At 54.3% G+C, this 21389-nt stretch overlaps 1 protein-coding gene and 1 long non-coding RNA gene across 6 annotated transcripts; both read left to right on the forward strand.

Moving 5' to 3' along the window:
• The first annotated feature begins 53 nt into the window (after positions 1-53).
• CIB2 (calcium and integrin binding family member 2) lies at positions 54-21158 on the forward strand. Of its 5 annotated transcripts, XM_082450794.1 has the most exons (6): positions 63-271; positions 7544-7578; positions 15481-15592; positions 17608-17755; positions 19880-20075; positions 20509-21158. In XM_082450794.1, exons 1-6 carry the CDS (start codon positions 221-223, stop codon positions 20528-20530), a joined length of 564 nt encoding a protein of 187 aa, XP_082306920.1. In that variant the 5' UTR covers positions 63-220; the 3' UTR covers positions 20531-21158. The 5 variants fall into 5 exon arrangements, with proteins under 5 accessions (XP_082306919.1, XP_082306920.1, XP_082306922.1 ...); XM_082450793.1 differs by having other exon boundaries at positions 54-271; positions 19880-21158; XM_082450796.1 differs by lacking the exons at positions 63-271; positions 7544-7578 and adding an exon at positions 10324-10344.
• On the forward strand, positions 1189-7525 carry LOC309655520. The gene is made up of 3 exons (XR_014260879.1): positions 1189-5703; positions 6365-6759; positions 7015-7525. It is a non-coding gene; the product is annotated as an uncharacterized lncRNA (long non-coding RNA).
• Positions 21159-21389: the final 231 nt, after the last annotated feature.

Below are 21389 nucleotides of genomic sequence, written 5' to 3' on the forward strand. Positions count from 1 at the left end.
GCGGAGTCGCCGCGCTTGGGGTCCGCTCCCCTCCTCCCAGGCTCCCGCCCCGCCCCCGCCGGGTGGGCTGCGGGGCGCGGCGCCTTGAGGCCGGGCGGCGGGTCCGGCGGCCGTCGGAAGCTGCCCGCCGAGGGGCTGACGAGGGCCGCGGGCGCGGGGCTCCGGCGGCCGCTGATGGGAGGCGGTCCCCGGGAGAGCAAGCGACGGCGCCGCAGCCACCATGGGGAACAAGCAGACCATCTTCACCGAAGAGCAGCTGGACAACTACCAGGTGAGCCCGCCGCCCGGCCCCCGAAGCGTCGCCCCTCGGCTCCTCCCTTCTTTTTCCCGTCTCTTGCCGAGGCCTCCCGACAGCCGGTTCACCGGGTTCAAACCTTGCTTCTGCCTTCAGCTCGACGCTTGACCTTGGGCCGGTGACTTCTCCGAGCCTCAGTTTACCTACCCGAGGAATGAGAGTGCTTTCCACTCAAAAGATTCTCGCAGGCGTCCCTCGCTCCAGCTTCCCCCCTCCTCTCTCTCTCATTCAGACTTCTTGCTCTTGGCCCCAGGCTGGACCCGAACCCTTCCCCGACTACTCCTCCCATCGCCCACCTTGACGCAGAGATGGAGTCCTTAAACGTAGGCTGGAGGGAGGACCCTCCCACCCCCACCACACCCCCCACCCCCCCACCCCCCTACCTCCCTACCCCCCTAAAACCCGGGAAGCAGCCCAGGAGAGTGAGTCTTTGTAAAGTAGAAATTAGCTGGGTAGGGAGTGAAGTGCATCAGCACCCAAATGCCATTCTAGGTTGGGGTCTCTCCGTATGGCCCCAGTATGGAAATAATTGGAGCAAGAAGGCAAGCCAGGTACCAGTCTTACGTGGTCATCTCTCCAAACTCCCTCAGGCCCCCAGCAGCCACCCCCTTAGACCCTCCTGAGTCCCTCCACCTCCAGAGCCAGGGAGCTGTCCAGATCAGATCCCAATGCCCTCCCACGCATGTACAAACTTTTCTGTGGTTGCAGGATGGAGCCCAGCCTCCTGGCTTGCCCAGAGCCCTGGCCAGCCTGCCCAGGCCCCTTCCCTGCCCTGCGCACTGCAGCTGCCCCGGAACTATCCGCATTCCCTTGACACGCCGGGCTCTTTCCTCCCTCTCTTTGCCCGTGCTCGGGGATGCCGCTCCCCGGTCTCCAAATGATTTCACTTACCCTCCCAGGCCCAACTCTGATGCTTCTTTCCTGACTGTGCCAGGCAGAGGGGGCTGGACTGTGTTGTGGCCTGTGTGGAGTGCTTGGGGGAGATGAACACCAGCAGGGTCTCCACAGCTGCCTGTTGCCTTCGTGAATATTTATTTTGGAATCGAGCTTGAAGTGTGGGTCCTCTGATGTGGGCACAAGTAAAATAAAGGCCCTTTTCCTCCTGGAAGTGCTGGTTGTCAATAACACTGCTTTCTCAGGGCCTCACGTGGAGGCGCCTTCTGTGTACGCAGCGCTCTAATGGAGGCTCTCTATGCATCAACGCATTTGATCATCACAGGGAGGTGGATTATTTAGCCCCATTTTACAGTAGCGTAAACAAAGGCTGAGGAGCCATTCGGTACCCTGCACAGTGAAGGTTCACACAAGAATTTGAATTGTGAATCCAAGGCTCACTCCTTTTGTTGGGGCTGGGGGCTGTGTGTGCTCTATGTCCTTAAGGCCCTCACTGTCTGCAGACACAGCCCCTCGCCTCCAGTGAGAGGCAGGTGGTGAGTGTGCTCTAGGGGAGGGCACTAGGGGGCAGTGGGAGACCTGGAGGAAAGGGGGGGCTTTGCTTCGACTGGTAGGTTCAGAAATAATGCAGCGCTTGCAGACCCTTGAAAGATCAGTAGGATTTTGCCCATCAGGGCCCCAAAGGAGGCATTCCAGGCAGAGGGGACAGCTTGGGTAAAGACTTGGAGCTGGGCCCAGGCAAGCAGGTAGACCATGCTCAAAAGAGTAGCCTCGTGGGCATGGGGACCTGGGTTCCCACTCAGTCTGGCCTGGCATTGAGTTACTGTTCGGAGTCAGGCCCATTGCTGGGTTCTGATCCTTTGCCAGAGGCTGGGCCTGGTGGGAGAAACGAGAGCTGTGAAACCTGAGAGCCCCACGTCTCCCTCCCTGAGACTGTCCAGCTGGCCAGGCCAGCGAAGGCCAGCTGGGGGTGACCCCGGGTAACAGCCACCCCTCCCCCAACTGATCTCCAGGGTTTCCTGCCCTCTTCCTCAGTCCCCAGGTGCCAGTGATTCCCAAAGTTCAGATTTCTTCCCAGACCACTTCTCTGCCTTCCAGGTCCAGCCCCTAGACCCCTCAAACAACCAAGAGCTCACCGCCTTCCCCAGGAGCCTCCACTGCTGTTTGCTCTACTATGGCCTATGTTTTCAATCAAGAACGAGTCCTGTAACTCTTATCCTCTTTGGGGGCTCACCTGGGGATCCCATCCTCGATCTCCATAGCCAGGGACCTGGGTGAGGCCTCTCAGTGTCGTGTAACTGAAAACGTAACTGCTGCTTCCCCACCCCACCCTGTTCTGCACCCTCCAGCCACCCGCGTGCTGCTACCGCAATCTCTCAGTTTCTCACTCCATCCGCTTCTCACTCCTTCCCATTTTCTTTCAACAGACACAATGTGCATCACCAATGTAAAACAATTTTTTCTTTAAAAAGAATCTGTGGACCAAGAGTTGCATCCTATGTGTATTAACTAATCCCCCACTGTGGTGGGAGACCCTAGGGAGTTGTCCACATATAGGTCATGAATGCCTGGAGCAGAAGTACAGGGTCAGAGATGTGAAGGATCTTTCTAAAACATGGGTGTGACCCTCTCCTCTCCCTGGAATTCCACAGTGTCTTAGGATAATAGCCTGAGCGGAGTACAGAGCAGACCTCACCCTGGCCTGATCTGGGCTCAGCCAGCCTCCAGCCTCATTTTTAGTCCCTCCCCTGGCACCCTAAGTTTCAGGCACACTGAAGGGCTTCTAGCCAAGCATGGCCTCACCTCTGGCCTTGTTCTCCTGGCGCCCTCCCCTCACTTCTTCATCAGCGCCATCTGGCCTATCTTTCTGTCCATGCCAGGCCTCACCTCTTTTGGACAGGCTCCCTGATGCCCTCCCCCAATCCTTCTTGTGGCCACAGAATGGTTTATACCCAGTCATCACTGTCTGTTTCCCCTCCATCTCACTTCCTGTGTGTCCCCTGCTCAGGCACAGAAGAGGCAGTGGAGAATGTTGTCTGAATGAATGAATACTTGTTAAAGCACGGCTCTAAGGAGTGGAAAGAACTCCAGGGATTCTGAAGTCCTGGGTTCAAGTCATGGCTGGGCCATAGATGCTGTAGGCCTTAGTAAGCCATTGTCCTCTTCTGGGTCTCAGTGTCCCCACCTCTAAAATGGGAATGATTACTAGCCCTGCTGTGCTCATGTCACAGGGCTCTTGCAGGGGTCAGCTGAGCTGTGTGATGGTCAGCTGGGCGGTGCTGAGGCTTGAGCTGGCAGAGCTGGATGGAGAGTCCACTCCAGCTGGGACTGGCTATGGCTCGGCTCAGGACCACTGGCACAGGCAGACCAGGCATGTGGGAGATGGGAGGCAGGGAGGCTACCTGGATAAAGTACCCTTGAGTTGAGCTTTGGAGCATGGAAAGGATTTGAACAAGCTGGACAAGGTGGGGAAGGCACTCCAGGTGGGAGAACAGGATGAATATAAGCTTAGAGGAGGAACTGTAGCCTTAACTGGCATAACATCTGAGCTTCTACTATAAAAGCCCAGCCTGCCCTGTCTTCTGCTGCCAGAGTCCTGAGAGCCCATCTCTCCTGGGCTAGGCCCCCTCCCTCCCTCCCACCCCTCATGACCCTAACTTGAGCTGGGACTCTTCCCTGAAGACCTATCCCTGTGAACTCTCAGGGGCCAAGCAGTGACCAGACATTTGTTCTCAGTGGAGTGTAGGAAAGAGTTCCTGCAGACCTATGGCTGTAGCTCCCTGGGCAGCTGAGTAGATGGAGGGGGGCAGGGTTTTTGTTTGGTGTCTTCAGGGTGGGAACAGACACAGAGCTGTGGGCTCTGAAGGGATGCCTTTGGGACATGGGGTACTGGGTGGAGCTGTTGCACAAAATGGGGTAAGCTGTGGCCTAAAGGCTTCCTGCATCTTATCTCATTTGCTCCTCTCACTGCCCCTTTCCAAGACGCAGTATCCCCATCTTACAGATGCGGAAACTGAGGTTCCAACAGGAGACTGAACTTGCCTAAGGGTCCAAAGCAAGATGAGAATTTGAATCTGACTACTAAACCTTTTCCTCTGCCATGCTGCCAGGCTACTCATAGCCCTGAGAAGCTTTTAAGGTACCTGCCATGTTCCTCCCCTATGAGCTGCCTCCCTGGGATGAGTTCCAGGGAAGTAAGTCAGCAGAAGAAAAAGCAAAACATCAGTCGACGAACAGGTTCATGGCAGCTTTATTGGTAATGTTGAAAACCTAGAAATGGCTGTGGCTAAATGTTCAGAAAGATGAGAAAGTTTAGGTTAAGCAGGGCCAATGCCTTCAGTGAGATATTCCCCAGCCAGTGAAATGATAATGTTAACTGCTGTGGAAGGTTTATATGGAAAAGTCTAGCCATTCATTCCACCAGTCTCTATTGAGCATGCACCATGTACCAGATATGGGAATACACAGTGGAAGCAGGACGTGGAGTGGTTGGTGTATGACGGTGCTGGGTGGACCGTGGCTCTGTTTCCACTCAGTGGGCAGTGGTCAAGAAGCACATAGGGGGCTTCCCTGGTGGCGCAGTGGTTAGGAATCCGCCTGCCAATGCAGGGGGCACGGGCTCAAGCCCTGGCCCGGGAAGATCCCACATGCTGTGGAGCAACGAAGCCCGTGCACCACAACTACTGAGCCTGCGCTCTAGAGCTCGTGTGCCACAACTACTGAGTCCACGTGCCACAACTACTGAAGCCCACGCACCTAGAGCCCATGCTTCGCAACAAGAGAAGCCACTGCAGTGAGAAGGCCGCGCACCACAACAAAGAGTAGCCCCCACTTGCCGCAACCAGAGAAAGCCCGTGCGCAGCAACGAAGACCCAATGCAGCCAAAAATAAAAATTAATTAATTAATTAATTAAAAAAAAAAAGAAGTACATAGGCCTGAGTTCCAGCCCAGCCCAGGTCTGCGTGTGCAATTTAGGGCAAGCTGTTCAACTTCGTTGAACCTCAGTTTTCCCATCTATAAAATGGGAAGGTAATGCCTGCCCCCCCCCCCCACCCCCGCCCATAGGCTAGTGATGAGGATTAAACAAAATTGGATATTCAGAGCCCCCACGGGCCAGCCCATGGTAATTATGGACTGGTTGTGGTGTGGTTCTCAGGCTGGGCTGCACGTTGCAATCACCTGATGGCTCTGAAAACTGCTGATGCCTGGATCCACCCTCACGGATTCTGATGTAATTGATCTGGGGTCCATTGGTGGTGATGGGAGGGGACACAGGGAGTTTAAACAGCTCCCCAGGTGATTCTGCTCTAGAGCAGAGGCCCTCACAACTTTAGCAAGCATCAGCATCTCTAGAAGGACTTTTAAAAATGCAGATTGCTGGGCCTCATCCCCAGAGTTTCTGATTGTAGTTCTGGAGAGAAGCCTGAGAATCTAAAGTTCCACTAAGTCCCCAGGTGATGGCGATGCTGCTGGTCCAGGAACCACACCTTGAGGACCATTGATGTGGACAGATGTAAGTAGTTGTGGTAAGGGACTGGAGTCGTGTGAGAAGCTTTCACATTTATTGCCAATAAAACCCTCAGGTCAGGACCCAGATACTTCCTTTCCAACCCAGGGGATAGGAGAGAGGAGAGAAGAGAGGGGAGGGGGAAGAGGATAGGCCAGGGGGAAAGAGAGCAGAAACCAGGACCTCTCCCCATCCCCAGTTATGCCGACACCCCCACCATGCTGGTTGGAAGCGCTCTGGCCCTTCTCGCTGGCAGCTTCAGGACGTAGAACCAGCTGTGGGGCTGAGAGAGGTCTGTGCCTGGAAGGCCCAGCTGGGCGGCCTTTGCTTCCTGCTCCAGGTTTCTGGGATCTGCTGAGAAATCAGTCCACACGGTCTTCAGCCCGTCTGAGTCTTAGGCCTGTGGGGCACAGAGTTCTTTGCCCATTCCGGGTGGGGAGGGGGCACTGCTTCCCCAGCCTGAGCCTCTCCTGGCCCCTACAGGGGAGCTATCACCGAAAGCAAAGCCTAGCCCCCCAGGAGAAGCCCCTATGTTTCCGAGAAGGGCCAGACTATGGGGGTCCTTAGTCTAACTCCCACCGAGCAGCAGGTGGCTCAGGACAGACTTGTGGGGCTAACTGGGGCCTGGAAGTTGCCACCAACTCTCCCCTCTTGGGCTCTCCTTCAGGTGCCCACTGGAAACCCTAGCTATGCATCCTGGGGCCTGCTGTCTTGGGTCCTCCTCAGTGTGCAGTGCAGTTGCCCCGGGGCCCGGGGCTCCAGCTCTCATCCACGGGCTGTCTGCAAGCCTGTACCGTGGCCATTAGCCCCTCGTCGGAGCCAGCTCTGGTCAGCATACCGCCCCAGGAGGCCCCACCAGCTCTGGGCTCTGGGCTCCCTCATGCTTCAACGACAGGCCGAGGTGGAGGAGCCAAAGGGCAGGGGAGGAGCACGAAAGCCCTTCATGGTTGGGCGTTTTACGAAGTGCTGGGTCCTTTTCACCCCCACACTTCCCACAAGGCCTGGCATAGTAGCCTCATCACCAGGCAGGCGGAGCTGTGGACAGAGGCGTGACTGTAGGAGGTGGGTTATCCAGACAAAGGCAGGATCCCCAAGATGAGTTTATAATCTGGGTGAACTCAGGATCCGAGTGCTGCCCCAGCCCTGAGTCATGCCTACCTGGGGGTCCCCAGCAGCCTCCACCCTGGCCTCTGTCCAGATGCTGCCAGTTCCTCCCTGCCCGCCTTCCTCCTCCCCCTCTCCTCCTCGGCCCCTTCTTTCCCCACACCCCAGCCTCTTCACTGCCTTCTCTAACCTCATCTCTTCCTGTGGCTTCAGATAACAGTTAGATGCTGGTGCTTCCCCAGTCTGTGTGCCTGGAACTCTCAGCCTCTGACCACGGGGCTGCTGCCTGTGACCACTCAGGACACACACCACCCACGACGAGGCACCATTCTTAGGGGCTGCAGCATGGACCGTGCCCCCTGCCGCTGGGCAATGCGGTGACCCTGTCAGTCCTCACTCCTGTTTTGTCTCCCGAGTTGTCTCCCAGCCACTTCCCCCGGGTGTCCCACACGGTATCTCCTGGCCCCTCAAATCAATGGCATCCACCTCTGAACTCTCCATCTGCCTCCCAAATGCCCTCCCCTACGCCTGCCTCCCAGCCCCCCACGCCATGCACTCGCTTCCCTGGCTCAGGTCAAAAGCTTCGGAAGGCAGCTTCTGGACCCACTAGACTGCTCCCCGCAATGGGCTGGGGCAGGGAGGGCTGGTAGTGACTCTGCTGCCCCCAGTCCAGGGCTGGCTGTTCCTGTGTGGCTCTGAGGGAGGAAGGAAAACCAACTAAATGTGCGTTTTCCTTCCACAGGACTGCACCTTCTTCAATAAGAAGGACATCCTCAAGTAAGTGTGGCTCTTGTTCACCCCTCTGGAGCTGGGGTGGGGGCAGGGGTGGGGCCGGGGACCCTGGGGGCAGAGGCAGGTGGGTGGGGGGGTTGCTGCACCGGCTGAGGACTAGCTTTTCCACCCCCATCAGCAGCCGTGCGCAGGCTGCTGTGGGAACTCGAGACGTCCCACCCCTGGCCCACATCCTTCTGCCAAGAATCGAACGTCTGCTTGCTGCATGCCAGGCTCCGTGGTGGGCGGTTTCAGGAACATTCTCATTTAATCCTCACTGTGCCCTTGTAACAGGAGAATCCTTTTATCCTCACTTTACAGGTGGGGCTTAGCAACTTGGCCAAAGTCGCCCAGCCAGGGACTGAAGACCTGGCCTCTGACTCCAGGGTCCTCGTTATTTCCTTGCACCCTGGGACCTGTCAGACTAAGGGGGGACCCTGTCTGTTAGACTAGAGATCCCTAAGAGCCCTCTGGCTCTGATGTCCTGCCACTCCTGGGAGGTCCTAAAGGCAGGGGCATGGCAGGCAATGCCACCACCGCCCCTGAGCTGTCCACCAGGGGTCTCTTCCCTTTCTTTGGGGGTGGGGTGGGCCTAGACAGGAGAAATGAAGGGGGTTGGCAGCCTCAGAGCCCCAGGACCAGATGGTGGGCAGGACTCACAGAATGCCAGGAAACCTGGCCCCACAGGCCTTGCCAGGCCCCCCTCCCTGGGCTATCAGGTGGCACTAAAAGCCAGCAAGGTCTCAGGATCACTTTCCCTGGAGGTCGATGGGCAGGCTGGGGCGAGAGCCTGTTACACTTCCCAAGGGAGCTGTGGTCTGTCACTGCCATGACCACTCTGCTCAGACGGTGTCCCTTGGTCCTTCCTTTCTGCCCAGGCTGCTTTTCCAGCCTGTACCCTGGTGGGCAGGGATGCCCACTCCTACCACCTTGGAGAAGCAGGGTCAGGGGCAAAGCCCCCAGGCCTTGGCATCAGCAGACCTGGGCTCTACTTCCCAGCTCTGACAAGCTTTGAGCCTCGCTGAGCCTCTGTTTCTTCTATAAAACGGGGATAATGCTACCTCCCCTGTTGCTGAGAGGCAGGAAAGCCAAGGTGTGGTGTTTGATAAATGGAATTTGGTCTGTAGCTTGAGTGAGGTGTGGGGTGCGCTTCCCATTTGGACAGATGGTCCTCAGAACTGTAACAACACAGCGGTCACCCTGGCATTCCCGTGGCACCTCTTACCTTTCAGAGTTCTTGGCCCAAATCCTCGTTTAAGCCTCACCACATTTGTCCTCCGTAACAGGGAGCTCCCGCCATCCTGACTTCCCACCTTTGTAGACGCCGGGCCCAGACTGCTTGTCCTGGGAGGCCCACCATCATTTCTGTTCTGGCAGCAAAAGCTTGTCCCCAGGCCTTGGCACTGGTTGCCCCGCTGCCTTTCTCATCTTCCCACTGCATTCCTGCATGTCCTTCAAGACCCACTCCAGAGTCATCTACTCTGTGAGCCCCCAACTCCCTGTCCCCCAGCTCTCACACAGCTGCTTTTGCAGCCTTTTTGGGGGCTCTGTGGGCTCATGGCTCAGGTGCCCAGCTTCCCCCAGACTTGCAGTCAGGCAGGACACAGGCTCCCCATGCCTGGCACTGGGCACGGCACCAGTAAGCGCTTGAAGAGTGTGTGAGTGAAGGATGGGTAGGGTTGGCCAAGGGGAGAACATTCCAGGCTAGGAACAGCGGGGTCAAGGGCACAGACCTGCTTCACCCTGCCCCATCCCCAGTGATCTTACTGAGAGCAGCAAGGTTGCCCTTGGGGGAGGAGAGTGGTTCAAAGGCCAGGCCAGGAATTGGATTCAACCTGAGGGGCCTTTGGGGGTGACCATCGTCTCTTGGCAAATGATCAGCCCCAGGCAGATGGGTGGTCTGAGCAGGGGTAGGAGGTCTCCTGGCTCCCCATAGCCCTGGCCTGCCCAGCTCTGCATCCTTCAGTGCCAGCCTCTGTAGTTCAGCCCAGGCCTGGAGTCCACAAAGGGGGGAAAGGACCCCTTCTGGCAGCTGGACACGCTTTCTGAGTCCCCCACTGCCTGCTCTGTCACTGGTTCCTTCAGGCCCCACCTCTGTGTTAGCACTCATTGGGGACCAGACCCGTTGCTTTTTCTGCAGAGTGGTCATGTGGGGAGGGGGAGGGGGTAAAGCCCCACTGGGAGCAGGAGCTCTGGGATCTGGTCCCCACTGTGTAGCACCTGCCATGTCTCAGTTGCCACCTCTGCAGCATGGGGATGACAGTGCCCCCTGGGGCTGTTTTTCCACAGACTCCAGTGGCTGGGAGGGCAGGGGTGACAGTGTTGTTCAGCACAACACAGGCTGCTTGGAGTTTTGTTGCCCACCCGTCCACCCTCAGGAAGGGTCGTGAGGCCAGGCAGCGTGTGGGATTACCTGTCCCTGGGGGACCAGGCATGGCCTCGATGGCTCGATTCCAGTTGCAGCCCCCTCGATTTTCTCTAACCTTCTCTCTGGGCCCCAGCAAGAGCCAGTGTGACTGATCACCCCTGCCAGGCGAGCCCTCTCCACGCTGTTCACATCTCAGGTCCAGGCGGGACGACCGAGGCCCTGAGCCCAGAGAGGTCCAGGAGCGAGGACCCGGCCGGCAACACAGAACAGGTCAATGGCAGAGCCAGGCCCGAGGCCCAGGGCCCTCCTCCCAGGGGCCTTCCAGCGCTGTTACCCCACCCCCACCCGGATGGTTTTCTGGGTGGGCTGCACCCTGAGGACTGACCAGATGGCGAGGAGGAAACGTGAGCAGCAGGTTCTTCTTTGCAGCTTGGGGCCCAGCTCTCTGGTAGCCTTGGGTCAGTGATACTGAGTCACAGATACCCATCTGGGCAGTTTTCCCCTCCCCTCCCCCGCTCCCCTCCTTCCTCTGTACTCACATACACACACACAAACCCGGGTGGATCCAGTTGCTCCCCACGGCACAGCTCTTCTACCCCGATGCTGAGCCTGAGTGGGCAGCCCCCTATTCAGCCACCTTCTTTGCTATAGGTAACTCCCCTGCCCCCAGTTAGCCTCTGCTCCTAAGCACAGAGAGGCCCAGCTAGCACCCCGGGGTGTTTGCCTATTTGTTGCTTTATCATCTATTTTATTTTCTCAACCATTTAAAAACTCTGTATAATCTATTTTAATTACTTTTAATTTTTTATTTCACCTGTGATACATGATGACTGTAGAAAAATTAGAAAATAAAGCCAGTCAAAAGAGACCAAAAATTATCTGTAATCCTGCCACCCAGAAATAACAGCTATTTTTAACCTCTGGGTAAATAATGTTTAAATGTTTTCCCTTTGTGTGTGTTTATCGGAAATTTGGATCAGGTTGTTCTGTAATTTGCTTTAAATTGCTTTTCCTTAGGCAACTTGTAAAACTAGGTAAGATAAAAAAATGATCTCGCCACCTCTTCATTTGGTTGGACATTTAGATTTTCAGCTTTTCACCATTATAATTAGCACTGCAGTGCACATCCTTGGGACACCATGACATATAGCCCACGCGTCTGGGATTGTTTCCTTAGAATACATTTCTAACAGATTTCTGGATCAAAAGGTGTGGACATTTTTAAGGCTTTTGATTTTTATTGCTAAATTGCCCTCCAGCAGCCATGCATGAGTCTCCATTTCCCTACTTCCTCAATCACACTGGCTGTTACATCTCTTTTGTCTTCTGTCCCCAAATCGTTTATTGACTATCCCAAGGGTCTCAAACTCAGCTGTCTGTGGGGGCCAACATGCACTGCAAATAAATGAAGCCGTGTAATCCGACGGGAATGTTTTAGGACCAGGATCTGCAGAAATTGCTGTTCCTGAGCCCCAGCTGGTTGTGGCCTTGGGGAAATCCAGGTTTTTCATGTAAAATTGTTTAATTTGTAAATGTTGGCAGCTAAGTTTTAAAGCATTATTTTACATGAAAGCTAGACATGAATGTGGACCACCAACCAGTCTGTGACTTCCAGAAGAATCCATCTTCTCCCCACTGATTTCAAATGCTGTTTGTCTTGGACTAATTCTCATTTATATTTGGGTCTGCCTCTTCTATGCCAATGTCTATTCCACATGGTTTTACTTATAATAGCTTTAAACTATGTTTTAACATCTGATGGGACAAACGTCTCCCCAGTTACTCTTTTTTCAGGGTTTTTCCCCCACTCTCCTATGTTTATTCTTCCAAACAAACTTTTGAATCAGGTTGGCAAGATCTCAAATAAATCGTTTGCAGATTTCAATTAAGAGTGTATTCATTTTACAGGAAAATGAAGAGAAGATTGCCATCATTACAGCAGTAAGCCTTTCCAATCAGGAAAGTTATCTAACTCCCTAAATATTTTACATCCTTTGGTAAAGCTTCATGGTTTTCTTTGTACACATTTCATATTTATTTTATACTTAGTTGTTCGGGGGTTTTTGGAGGGGGATTTTGTATTGTGAATTAGATCTTCTGTTATATAATATTTTTGAATAGGTGAATGCTGGTAGAAAAACTATTGTGTAGAAGAGCTACTGAGCTCTTTCTCATTCAAATAGTTTTTTTTTTTACTAACTTTTTTTTTTTTGGCTGTGCTGCACAGCACGTGGTATCCTAGTTCCCCAACCAGGGATCGAACCTGTGCCCCCTGCAGTGGAAGCATGGAGTCCAAACCCCTGGACTGCCAGGGAAGTCCTCATTCAAATAGTTTTTAAACTGATTATTTTTGGTTTTCCAGCAAATAATAATTTTCATCCTCCTTTCCAATATTTAGATATACTATTTTATTTTTCTAATTACATTGACTAGCACTCACGGGGGACATGTTATATAATGATGGTGACGGTAGGAATCCCACTTTTATGGGAATGTCTGTAGTACTTTTATCATTTAAGTATAATGTTAGGTGTTGATTTGAGGTAGAGAGTATCCTTTTGCTTATGTTTGACTAAGGATTTTAAGTTTTTTATTGAAAAAATTAATATATACCTTAAGAATACTTTTTATTTTTATTAATAAATACTCTAAAAACTCAGTTCAGAAGTAGGTAAAGTAAAAGTGAAAGTTGGCCTTCTCTTATCACTCCTCTCCACTCCTGCCTTACAGGGACCATCAGTGTAAACATGTGGTGTACACTTTTCAGATATTTTTCTGTGTACCTACAACCATCTAGTCATAAGTGCAGCTATCAAGTTGATCAAAATATTTTTTGCTGCCTATTAATGTGATTTATAGTCACAGATTTCCAAACATTGATCCATCCATGCATTCCTGGAATAAATCCTACTTGGTCCCAATGATTTACCCTTTCAAATGCTGTTGGACCTGATTTATTAATATGTTATTTTATAAGATTTTTGCATCTGTATGTGTAAGTGCCATTGGTCCATTTTGGATGCTACCTACTAGGTTCTGGTAGCAGGGTTCTTATTAACTTCCTAAAATAAACTGGGAGGCTTTCACTTTTTTGCCCCATGCTCTGGAACAGTTCAAGTAGCATAGGTATTGTTTCTGCCCCTGGAGCTTATGATAGGACTAATATGTACATCTTCTTGAATTCAGTAGTGCCCTTTATTGGGAGGAGGGGTACAGGAATTCAGTTCTGTGACAGTTTTTGGAGTTTTTCCCAAAGCGATTCATCTTTCCAAATTCTCCTTGAGTTTTCCTTAAAAAATGAATTCCAATATCACTATAGGCATAGAGTCAGAACACATCTCTGTCCCAGGGCAGAAGCTGGCCTTTGTACCCCAGAAGACACCTCCTCAACTCCACTAATACCCACAGGCCTTCTCCCAAATCCTCGCCCCTTGCAGGGAGCCCCTGACATGGCAGGCAAAACGCTAATAGCTACCAGTTGAGGCCAGGTGGTTTTAAATACTAACGCCATCCTTTTTAATCCTCACAAGTGTGAGGAGGGTAGGACAATCCGCATTTAACTGATAGGGAAATCAGTTCTCCAGTGGGTTAACCTACTCGCCCAAGGCCACGCAGATAGTGAGAGGTGTAGGCAGGGCTCCACCTCAGTCTGACTCACGTCCCTGCTGCAGCCACCCCACAAAACTTTGAAGGTGTAAGCCAACCCTCAAACACCCCAACATCACATCCCAAATGTCAAGGTCAAGTGGGAAATGTAACCATTGCAAATACTATGGTCCTGTCAAAAGCACATGAAACCAGATGCATAAAGTGTGATATATAGTCCAGGTTCCATGTTTGGGGACAGTATAAAAAAAGGGCAAATTTTTCCTCAATGCCGAAAGTAAGAGCAAAGAAAGTCCTCGAATGCCCCTTCGTGGAGGGTCCCAGCTTGATCCTGTCACTCTGTTATCCGCTGCCCCCCTTTGACCCAAAGGACAGCGTTTGGGTTTTCCCCTCCAGGTCTGTGTTTCCAAGCCTTGGAACTTCCTTGTGATTTCAGGCCCTTTTATAGGAGCATGTGACTGGCCAAGTGGGCTCATGGCATTTACTTTGCGTTTGCTGTACAGGTGCTCTGAACCAGGTGCTGATGTGCTGGCCTGGGGCAGACGCTTAACCCCTTAGCCTCAGCTTCCTCACTGGAAAAACAGGGGTGGGGGTACTAATAGCTACCTCTCGGGGTGGTTAGGGATTAAACTGAGTAAAGCAGTGCACACGGGGTTAACCCAAAACCCAGCACAGAGTGAGCATTTGCTAAACAGTGGCTGGCATTTTGTGTGTGAGCTGGGCAAGCAGTGACCTGCTCTACGGGAGAGGGCTGGGCGGCAGGGTGACAAGAGTTGGGTGGACCCTGATGGGGGATTGGGTGGCTATGCTGAAGGGCCTGCTAAGGATGGGCCTAGGAGCATGTCACTGGGCCAGGCCACTTAGAAGAAGACCAGGGTTGATCCGGCTTTGGGGGTAGCAGGGAAGGTGGGCCCCGGAGATATGGGGTCACCCCTCCATCCAGGCCCCAGCAGCCCTGGGCCTCACCACAGCCCCCCGTCAATACCCCTGACACCTGTCCCCCTGTCTGGCAGCACTTCCTGGACACAATTTCATGTGAACCTCAATTGTACCTGCCTGGGGATGTCAGGGACCTGGACAACAGGACACAGGGCCGCAGAGGAATAATGGAGGAGGGGCTTCCAACTGAGACAGGGTCAGGATGTCTCACACCCTTGAGGGTCCACGCAGCATGTAGGTGGGCTTGTGTCCCAGGGACCCCCGAGCAAGGTGGGAGGGTGAGAGGGAGCTGGGGACCTGACGCGTCAGCGAGGAGGGCCAGGCCCAGGGCAGTGGGCTCCATCCCGACAGCCCCCAGCTGGAGAGAGGTTGTGGATGGCCGTTCTCAGGGCGCTTCTGGAAGCTCTTCCAGAGACCCAACGCTCAGGGCCTAGCCTGGGGGCAGGGGTAGCAAACTGGGCCAGGACTTCAGCAAGGTCAGGAGTTGGGAGCGGCAGGGGCGGCATGGGGAGGAGGGGTTAAGAGCCTCTGCTCTGGATTTCCGGTCCCGGGTTCCAGCCGTGGTCCCTGAGACTTCCTAGTTGTGTGGTGTTAGACAAATCACTCTTTTGACCTCGTCAGGCCTCAGTTTGCTGAGCTGTAAGAGGTGACATGCCTGGCACATAGAAGACTCTTAAGAGAGTCCAAAGAGGAAAAAAATAAGATCAGATGGCAAGCCCTTGCGGGTGGGGGGATGGGCAGAGGCAGCAGTGGCCATGGTGTTGGTGGTCATGGGAACGGCCAGGACGCAATCTAGTCATCAGCATAGGGGTCTGGGCAGAACTTGCCTCCCTTACAAATCCCCCATCCTGTGGGCAGAGCAGGTGGTGTCCCCAGGCCCCTGGCCAAAGTGGGTCTCCAGCGTGAGGGGCCAGGGTGCAGGCAGGGTGGCGCCGGGCCTCTGAGGGCCCGGGGACTGCATCCCCTCCAGCACTTTTTCTCTGCTTCCCTCGCAGGCTCCACGCGCGCTTCTATGAGCTGGCCCCCAACCTGGTCCCGATGGACTACAGGAAGAGCCCCATCGTCCACGTGCCCATGAGCCTCATCATCCAGATGCCGGAGCTCCGGGTACGTGAGAGGCTGCTGCTCGGCGGAGCCGGGGGATCAGCTAGAGAAGGCCGGGCAGGGGGGCCGGGAGTTTGGGGAATATGCCCCTCTGCATGGGCAGGGCAGCAGGGGCACCCAGATCTGAGTTGAACCCCAGCTGTGCCTCAGTTTCCTCATCTGCACCCTGTGAATAAATGAGCTACGTGTGTAAGTAAATGAGCTTACTCGGTAAGGGTGCCGTGATTGGTGCTGCCCTGTAGTCTGCAGGGCTGTCGGCCTGTGCTCACCTGCTTGCCCCTGTGTTAAGTGGCCCGTCTGCTGTCCTTGGCAGATCTTGCTTGTGTCTGCTTTTTAAGGTGATCTTTTTAGCCTCGTCCTCGCATGGCTGTTGTCTCCCACAGCACGGTCACCCATAGCATCTCCTCTCAGACTTTAACGTGCGCAGGAATCACCTAGGGATCTTGTCAAAATGCCGATTCAGGTTCAGTAGGTCTGGGGGTGGGGTCCAAGATTCCGTTTTTCTAACAGGCTCCCAGGTGAGGCTTGACATAAGAGTTTCATTTCCCGAGTTCCTTACACATAAAATACACTCCAACGGTAAGAAAGCATTTGGGGTTTTAGGGCACATTGCTGTGGGTCTTTGCAAAGAGCCCCTTGCCAGACCTCAGGTGTGTGACTCTGGTGTCAGGGTGTCCTCGTGGGGTCCACATGGCATCCACTTGGGGCCTGTATCCTGGTTATGACCTCAGTCCTGGAGGACAGTGAGCCAGAGGCTCAGCCCTGACAAGCGTCCAGCCTGGCCTAGAGAGGGGCTTGATTCCAGGCTCAGAGGTTCACTAGAGGGTATGAAGCACTTCGGCAGGAACCCTGGGATTGTCTCTCAGCCCCCCGTGCTGGCCTGGGCTGGGCACAGAGTGGAGTGGCCCAGTGCTGGCCCAGCTGGGGTAGAGGACTCCAGGAGAGGTGGGCCCTGAGTGAGTTGGGATCAGAGGAAGGAGTCATTGGTATAATTCCCCACCTACCTGTGGGCTGGTCTAGGAAAATTTACAGGAGCTGGGTGACTGCTGGCCTCGGATCTGACTGGCTCTCTGCCTCCTGCTGCTGGTCCCGGCCCAGTTCTCCCACCTCTGGGGCCCCACTTCTGCCCCCTGTGATCTTGGTCTGAGCTGAGAGCTGCCCAGGCCCTGGGCTCTTGTTGTAATAGGGAAGAACCTTTTGTATTCTATTCCAAGTTAATCACTAAAGGGATGTTTCCTCTAAGCTTAAATTATACATAATGGCCCATCTCTGGGAACCCTGCCTCCCAGGTAATGAGCGTTAAGCTAAAATACCTCTGTTTAGCTCACAGAAAACATCCTGACCAGGCCCACCTGTGAGTGACTACAGGTAGGAAGAAATTAACACCTCCCCTCCGGAGGCTGATGGGAAATAGGAAGTGTTTGACTTTACTCCCTCCCCTTTTAGTATAAAAGAAGCCTGAATTCTAACTCAGGCAAGATGGTTCTTTGGGGCAGGAGCCCACCATCTTCTTGGTTAGCTGGCTTTCCAAATAACATCACTATAAATTGCCCAAACAACTCGTTTCTCGATGCGTTGGCCTCTCGTGTGGTGAGCAGTACGAACGTGGACTCAGTAACGTTGTCTTCCCTTGCATGTCAAGGCAGGAGCCTCCATGTACTCCCTGGGCAATGGGACTAATCCCTGCTCCTGCCTCAGAAGAGGTGATGCCTCCAGTGGGCACACCTTGGTTCTGCTGAGCCCTCCGTGCTCATCTGAACAATATAACAAGACATGATGCTTGCAGAGCTCTCACTGGTGCCAGGCTTCGTACCAACACCTTACATACTTTAACTTATTCAACCATCTCACAACCCAGTTAAGTAGGTGCAATTATTATCCCCATTTTACAGATGGGGAAACTGAGGCCCAGGGGGATTAGGTCACTCGTTCAAGGTCACATAGGCCGTAGCTGTCGGGCTCTGGGTTCCTCCCAGTGAACCTTCACCTATGGTGACTGCTGTGGTTGTTTTCTTCAGGAGAATCCCTTCAAGGAAAGGATTGTGGAGGCTTTTTCTGAGGATGGCGAGGGGAACCTCACCTTCAACGACTTTGTCGACATGTTTTCTGTGCTCTGTGAGTCGGCTCCCCGCGACCTCAAGGCAAACTACGCCTTCAAGATCTATGGTAACGAGGGCCTGGAGGAGGGGCTGTGATGCTGCGTGTGGGTGGTGGCATTCCATAGGCCACTAGTTACTGCTGGTTCCCACCCTGGGGACGCTGGGGACACCAAGAACACTCTGAAGAGTGCCTGTCCAGCACAGTGGCCAGTGGGGACAGCTAGTGCATAAGAGACATCTGCAGGGTCCTGAGAGCAGAGGAGGGAGGGACCCACTCCACCTAGGGCGGGTGGTTAGCGTGAGGGGAATTCACATGTGGTGACATTTCAGCATGGCCTCGGAGGACAGGAGGAGATTTGTCAACAGGAGAATGGGGGTGGGCATACCTGGTAGAGGGAGCACCACAAAGCACAGGGCGTGGGTGAGAAGATGGGGAGACGAATGTGGTGGGATGAGGGCGGTGTGAATCTGGAGAGGTCACTGGGGCTGGGCTGTGAGGAGCCAGCCAAGGAGTTTGGGGGCCACTGCAGGGTTTCAGGTGGGGCCAGGAAGCCCTGTGTTCTAGAAAGATCACTCGGCATCCTGGAGGAGCTAGACTGGCAGAGGCCAGGGTTCTGGAGAGGAGGTCTCTGCCAGGTGGTGAGGCTGGGCTGAGAGGTAGGCTTCTAGGTCCCCCCTCCCACTTCTGCAATTGCTGCCAGAGGTAGGGTGGCCTCATTTCACCCCAGCCCAGCCCAGGACCCACTGTCCCACTGGCCACCAGAGGGCGCCGAGCAACTGCAAAGCTTTTGGTTTCTCCTGTGGCGTTAGGAGAGAATCTCACGCTGCAGAGCTCGTATGCTGTGAGCCTGACAGCGGCTGGGACTGGTGTCAAACCCTCAGACAGTGCTCAGATGGGAACTTTGAGGTCCAGGGAGGGTCCGTCCTGGACCAGAGGAGCCACAGACAAACCTCCTGTGCCCAGCATCTTTCATCAGCCAGGGGATCCCAAGGCAATGGGGCCCATTGGGCTGTTTTTTCATTTTGTAGTTGTCACGTTTATTTCAGGGGACTTTGGTCTACATATATCTCTGCACCCACATTGTGTTTGCACGTCAGAGGCATGGTACCCACCTTGTCTACCCTTAACAAACTACGCCCACAAGGTTCAAGTAAAAAGCTTCTCGGATTCCAACCATCATCCCCCTAATGTTGGACCCCATGGCATTGCTTCTGGGAAGGCTGTAGTCTGCCAGAGAGGGGAAGTGCAGGGCACACAGCCAAGCAGGTGTGGGGACAAGTGAAGGGAGAACCAGGGCTCCCCTACCACCCTGGACTGGCGGGTGGAATGGAGAAAGGCAACTGGGACCTGGGGTTTGGTGCTGGGGGGAACTGGGGCCTGACCTCTAGCAAGGATCACCCACTTCCTTGACCTTAGTTTCCCTGAAGAATGAATGGAGTCTGCTGGACAGATAAATGGGAAGGGCGCTCCAGACAGAAGAAATAGCACATGCAAAGATCTGATAGTTGGGTTGAAAGGCAGTCGGAAGGGTGTGCGAGTTCCCTGTGATGAGGCTGTGTGTGGCTCGGCCCTCTGAACATCTTGCTGAGCTGTGGACAGTGCTAGTGCCTTTTGCCGAGTAGAATCAAACCATGTTCCCTGCTCTTTGTGCACAAAAGCCAACCACGGGGCCTCTCTCTGCGGGGGCTTCTGTATCTTCTGACATCCATGTCTGGCTTGGGACTAGAGGCAACGTGGTGCAGTTTAGAAAATACGGTTCTTAGCATTGAACAGGCCCCGGTCAGCATCCCAGCTTCCCCTCCAAGCAGCCATCTGACCTTGATTCAGTCACTCGGCCTTGCCAGGTCTTGGTTTCCTTAGCTTTAGAGGGAACACAGGGTCCGCCATGGGGCAAGGCCAGCAGAGCCATTTAGCCTGGGCCCAAAGTTCCCAGGAGGCCTCAGATTTGGACATTCGAAGTGTCTCAGGCCGAGGCTGGGCTTGCCGTCATGGTAGGGGTTTGTGCAGATTGTGAATGCAGATTTGTTGAATGTGGTGTTAAGAGGTGCCTCGTGAGTGAGACCCCCTGGTCCCTGTTGGCTGAGGACAAGGATCCAGTGTCCCCAGAGTGTGCACAGAGGGGCCAGGGAGGTATCTGGTGTGACCAGCTCAGAGGAGAGTGGCCTGAGCGTCCCTGACCCCACCCCACAGACTTCAACACCGACAACTTCATCTGCAAGGAGGACCTGGAGATGACGCTGGCCCGGCTCACCAAATCGGAGCTGGACGAGGACGAGGTGGTGCTCGTGTGTGACAAGGTCATTGAGGAGGCCGATCTGGACGGCGACGGCAAGCTGGGCTTCGCCGACTTCGAGGACATGATCGCCAAGGCCCCCGACTTCCTCAGGTGCCTTCCCAAGGGGCTGGCATGGGCAGGGCAGGCCTGAATGGGGGCCGCAGCCAGGAGACCCCGCGGGGCTGAGGCGCTGTCACTGCTCCCGAGAGCAGTGGTCCCGGCAGGCCCCGTGTGGGCCGGGAGGCAGGTCACGTTCCAGGCCCAGCTGCCCTCAGTGCGTGACTGGGAAGTCCTCTGCCCCCAGCAGGGCCAGTCTCTGGTGAAGGATAGAGACTGGGGGCCCTTTGGTTATGTCGTGGGTTGGATGCCCTGGGCACAGCTGGTCCTCCAGGCCTTCCTTCCCTCATGCAGATTGTTTGCATCCTCTGCACCCTCCTGGAGGAAATGTCCAGGGTTGGGTGCGGGGCCTGGTTAGCTTTCTGCTGAGGACCTTTACCAACCCAGTCCAGAGCCTCTCAGCCCTTCTTGCACTTTCTCTTTCCAGCACTTTCCACATCCGGATCTGAGGACAGTGCCGAGGTTGCAGGGGCCAGAAACTGACCATCCAGCTCTGCTGCCTACACGAGTGTGACCTCCAAGCTCCCCAGGAGAGAAGCTGTGGCCTCTGGGGTTTACACCCACGAACATTTCCTTGGCCCTTTCAGCAAAAAATCCTTAACCAGGGAAGGGGGGATGTGAGGAGCAGGGCCTTTCCCAGTCCCCCTGTGGTCCCTCCACAGGCCTTCCCTCTATCCCCCCAACCTTCCCCACACCCTGGTCCTCTCCCCATCAGAAATGGCCCTACTGTGAGGGGAAGACAGAACCCCTAACAGGGCAGGGGTGCTGACTTGTCCAAGTGCTGGGCAGGCACCCTGGTTGCCCAGGGCAAAGTGAAAAAAAAAAGGACAAGGTTTAACGAGCTATGCAATCTTTCTCCAGATCCACAGCTGGGCTACACCCAACCCCGCCTGTTCCTTCTCCCCTGACCCTTCCCAATGTGAAGGTGTGTGAACAGTGGGTCCAAGGGCTCTGTCCCTGTCTCTGTCTAGGACCTGAGCACCACCCCATCTGCCCTCCCCAATGACGTGGAATCCTCACTGGTGTGTGCTGTCCACAGATTTGTGAACTCCTGGTACAGTAAAACACTTTCATGTCCTCGTGTTCTCTGGGTCTGCCAAGGTTAGGAAATGTTCACTGGTCCCTTTTCTCCTTGAAATTCCACCATTAGCAATTCATGTCTCTAAGCATTGCCTTCCCACTTTAGGCACCAACTTTTATTTCAGTGCTCATGTCCTTGAGGGGAAGACACATCTGTGCCCCAAATCTCCGAGTGAGCACCACGAAGAGATGTTGGGTGAAAACCGTTTCCATTTGCCTCATAGTGAT

Source organism: Balaenoptera physalus (assembly GCF_965194825.1).
Source record: "Balaenoptera physalus genome assembly, chromosome: 2".
Lineage (NCBI taxonomy): Eukaryota > Metazoa > Chordata > Mammalia > Artiodactyla > Balaenopteridae > Balaenoptera > Balaenoptera physalus.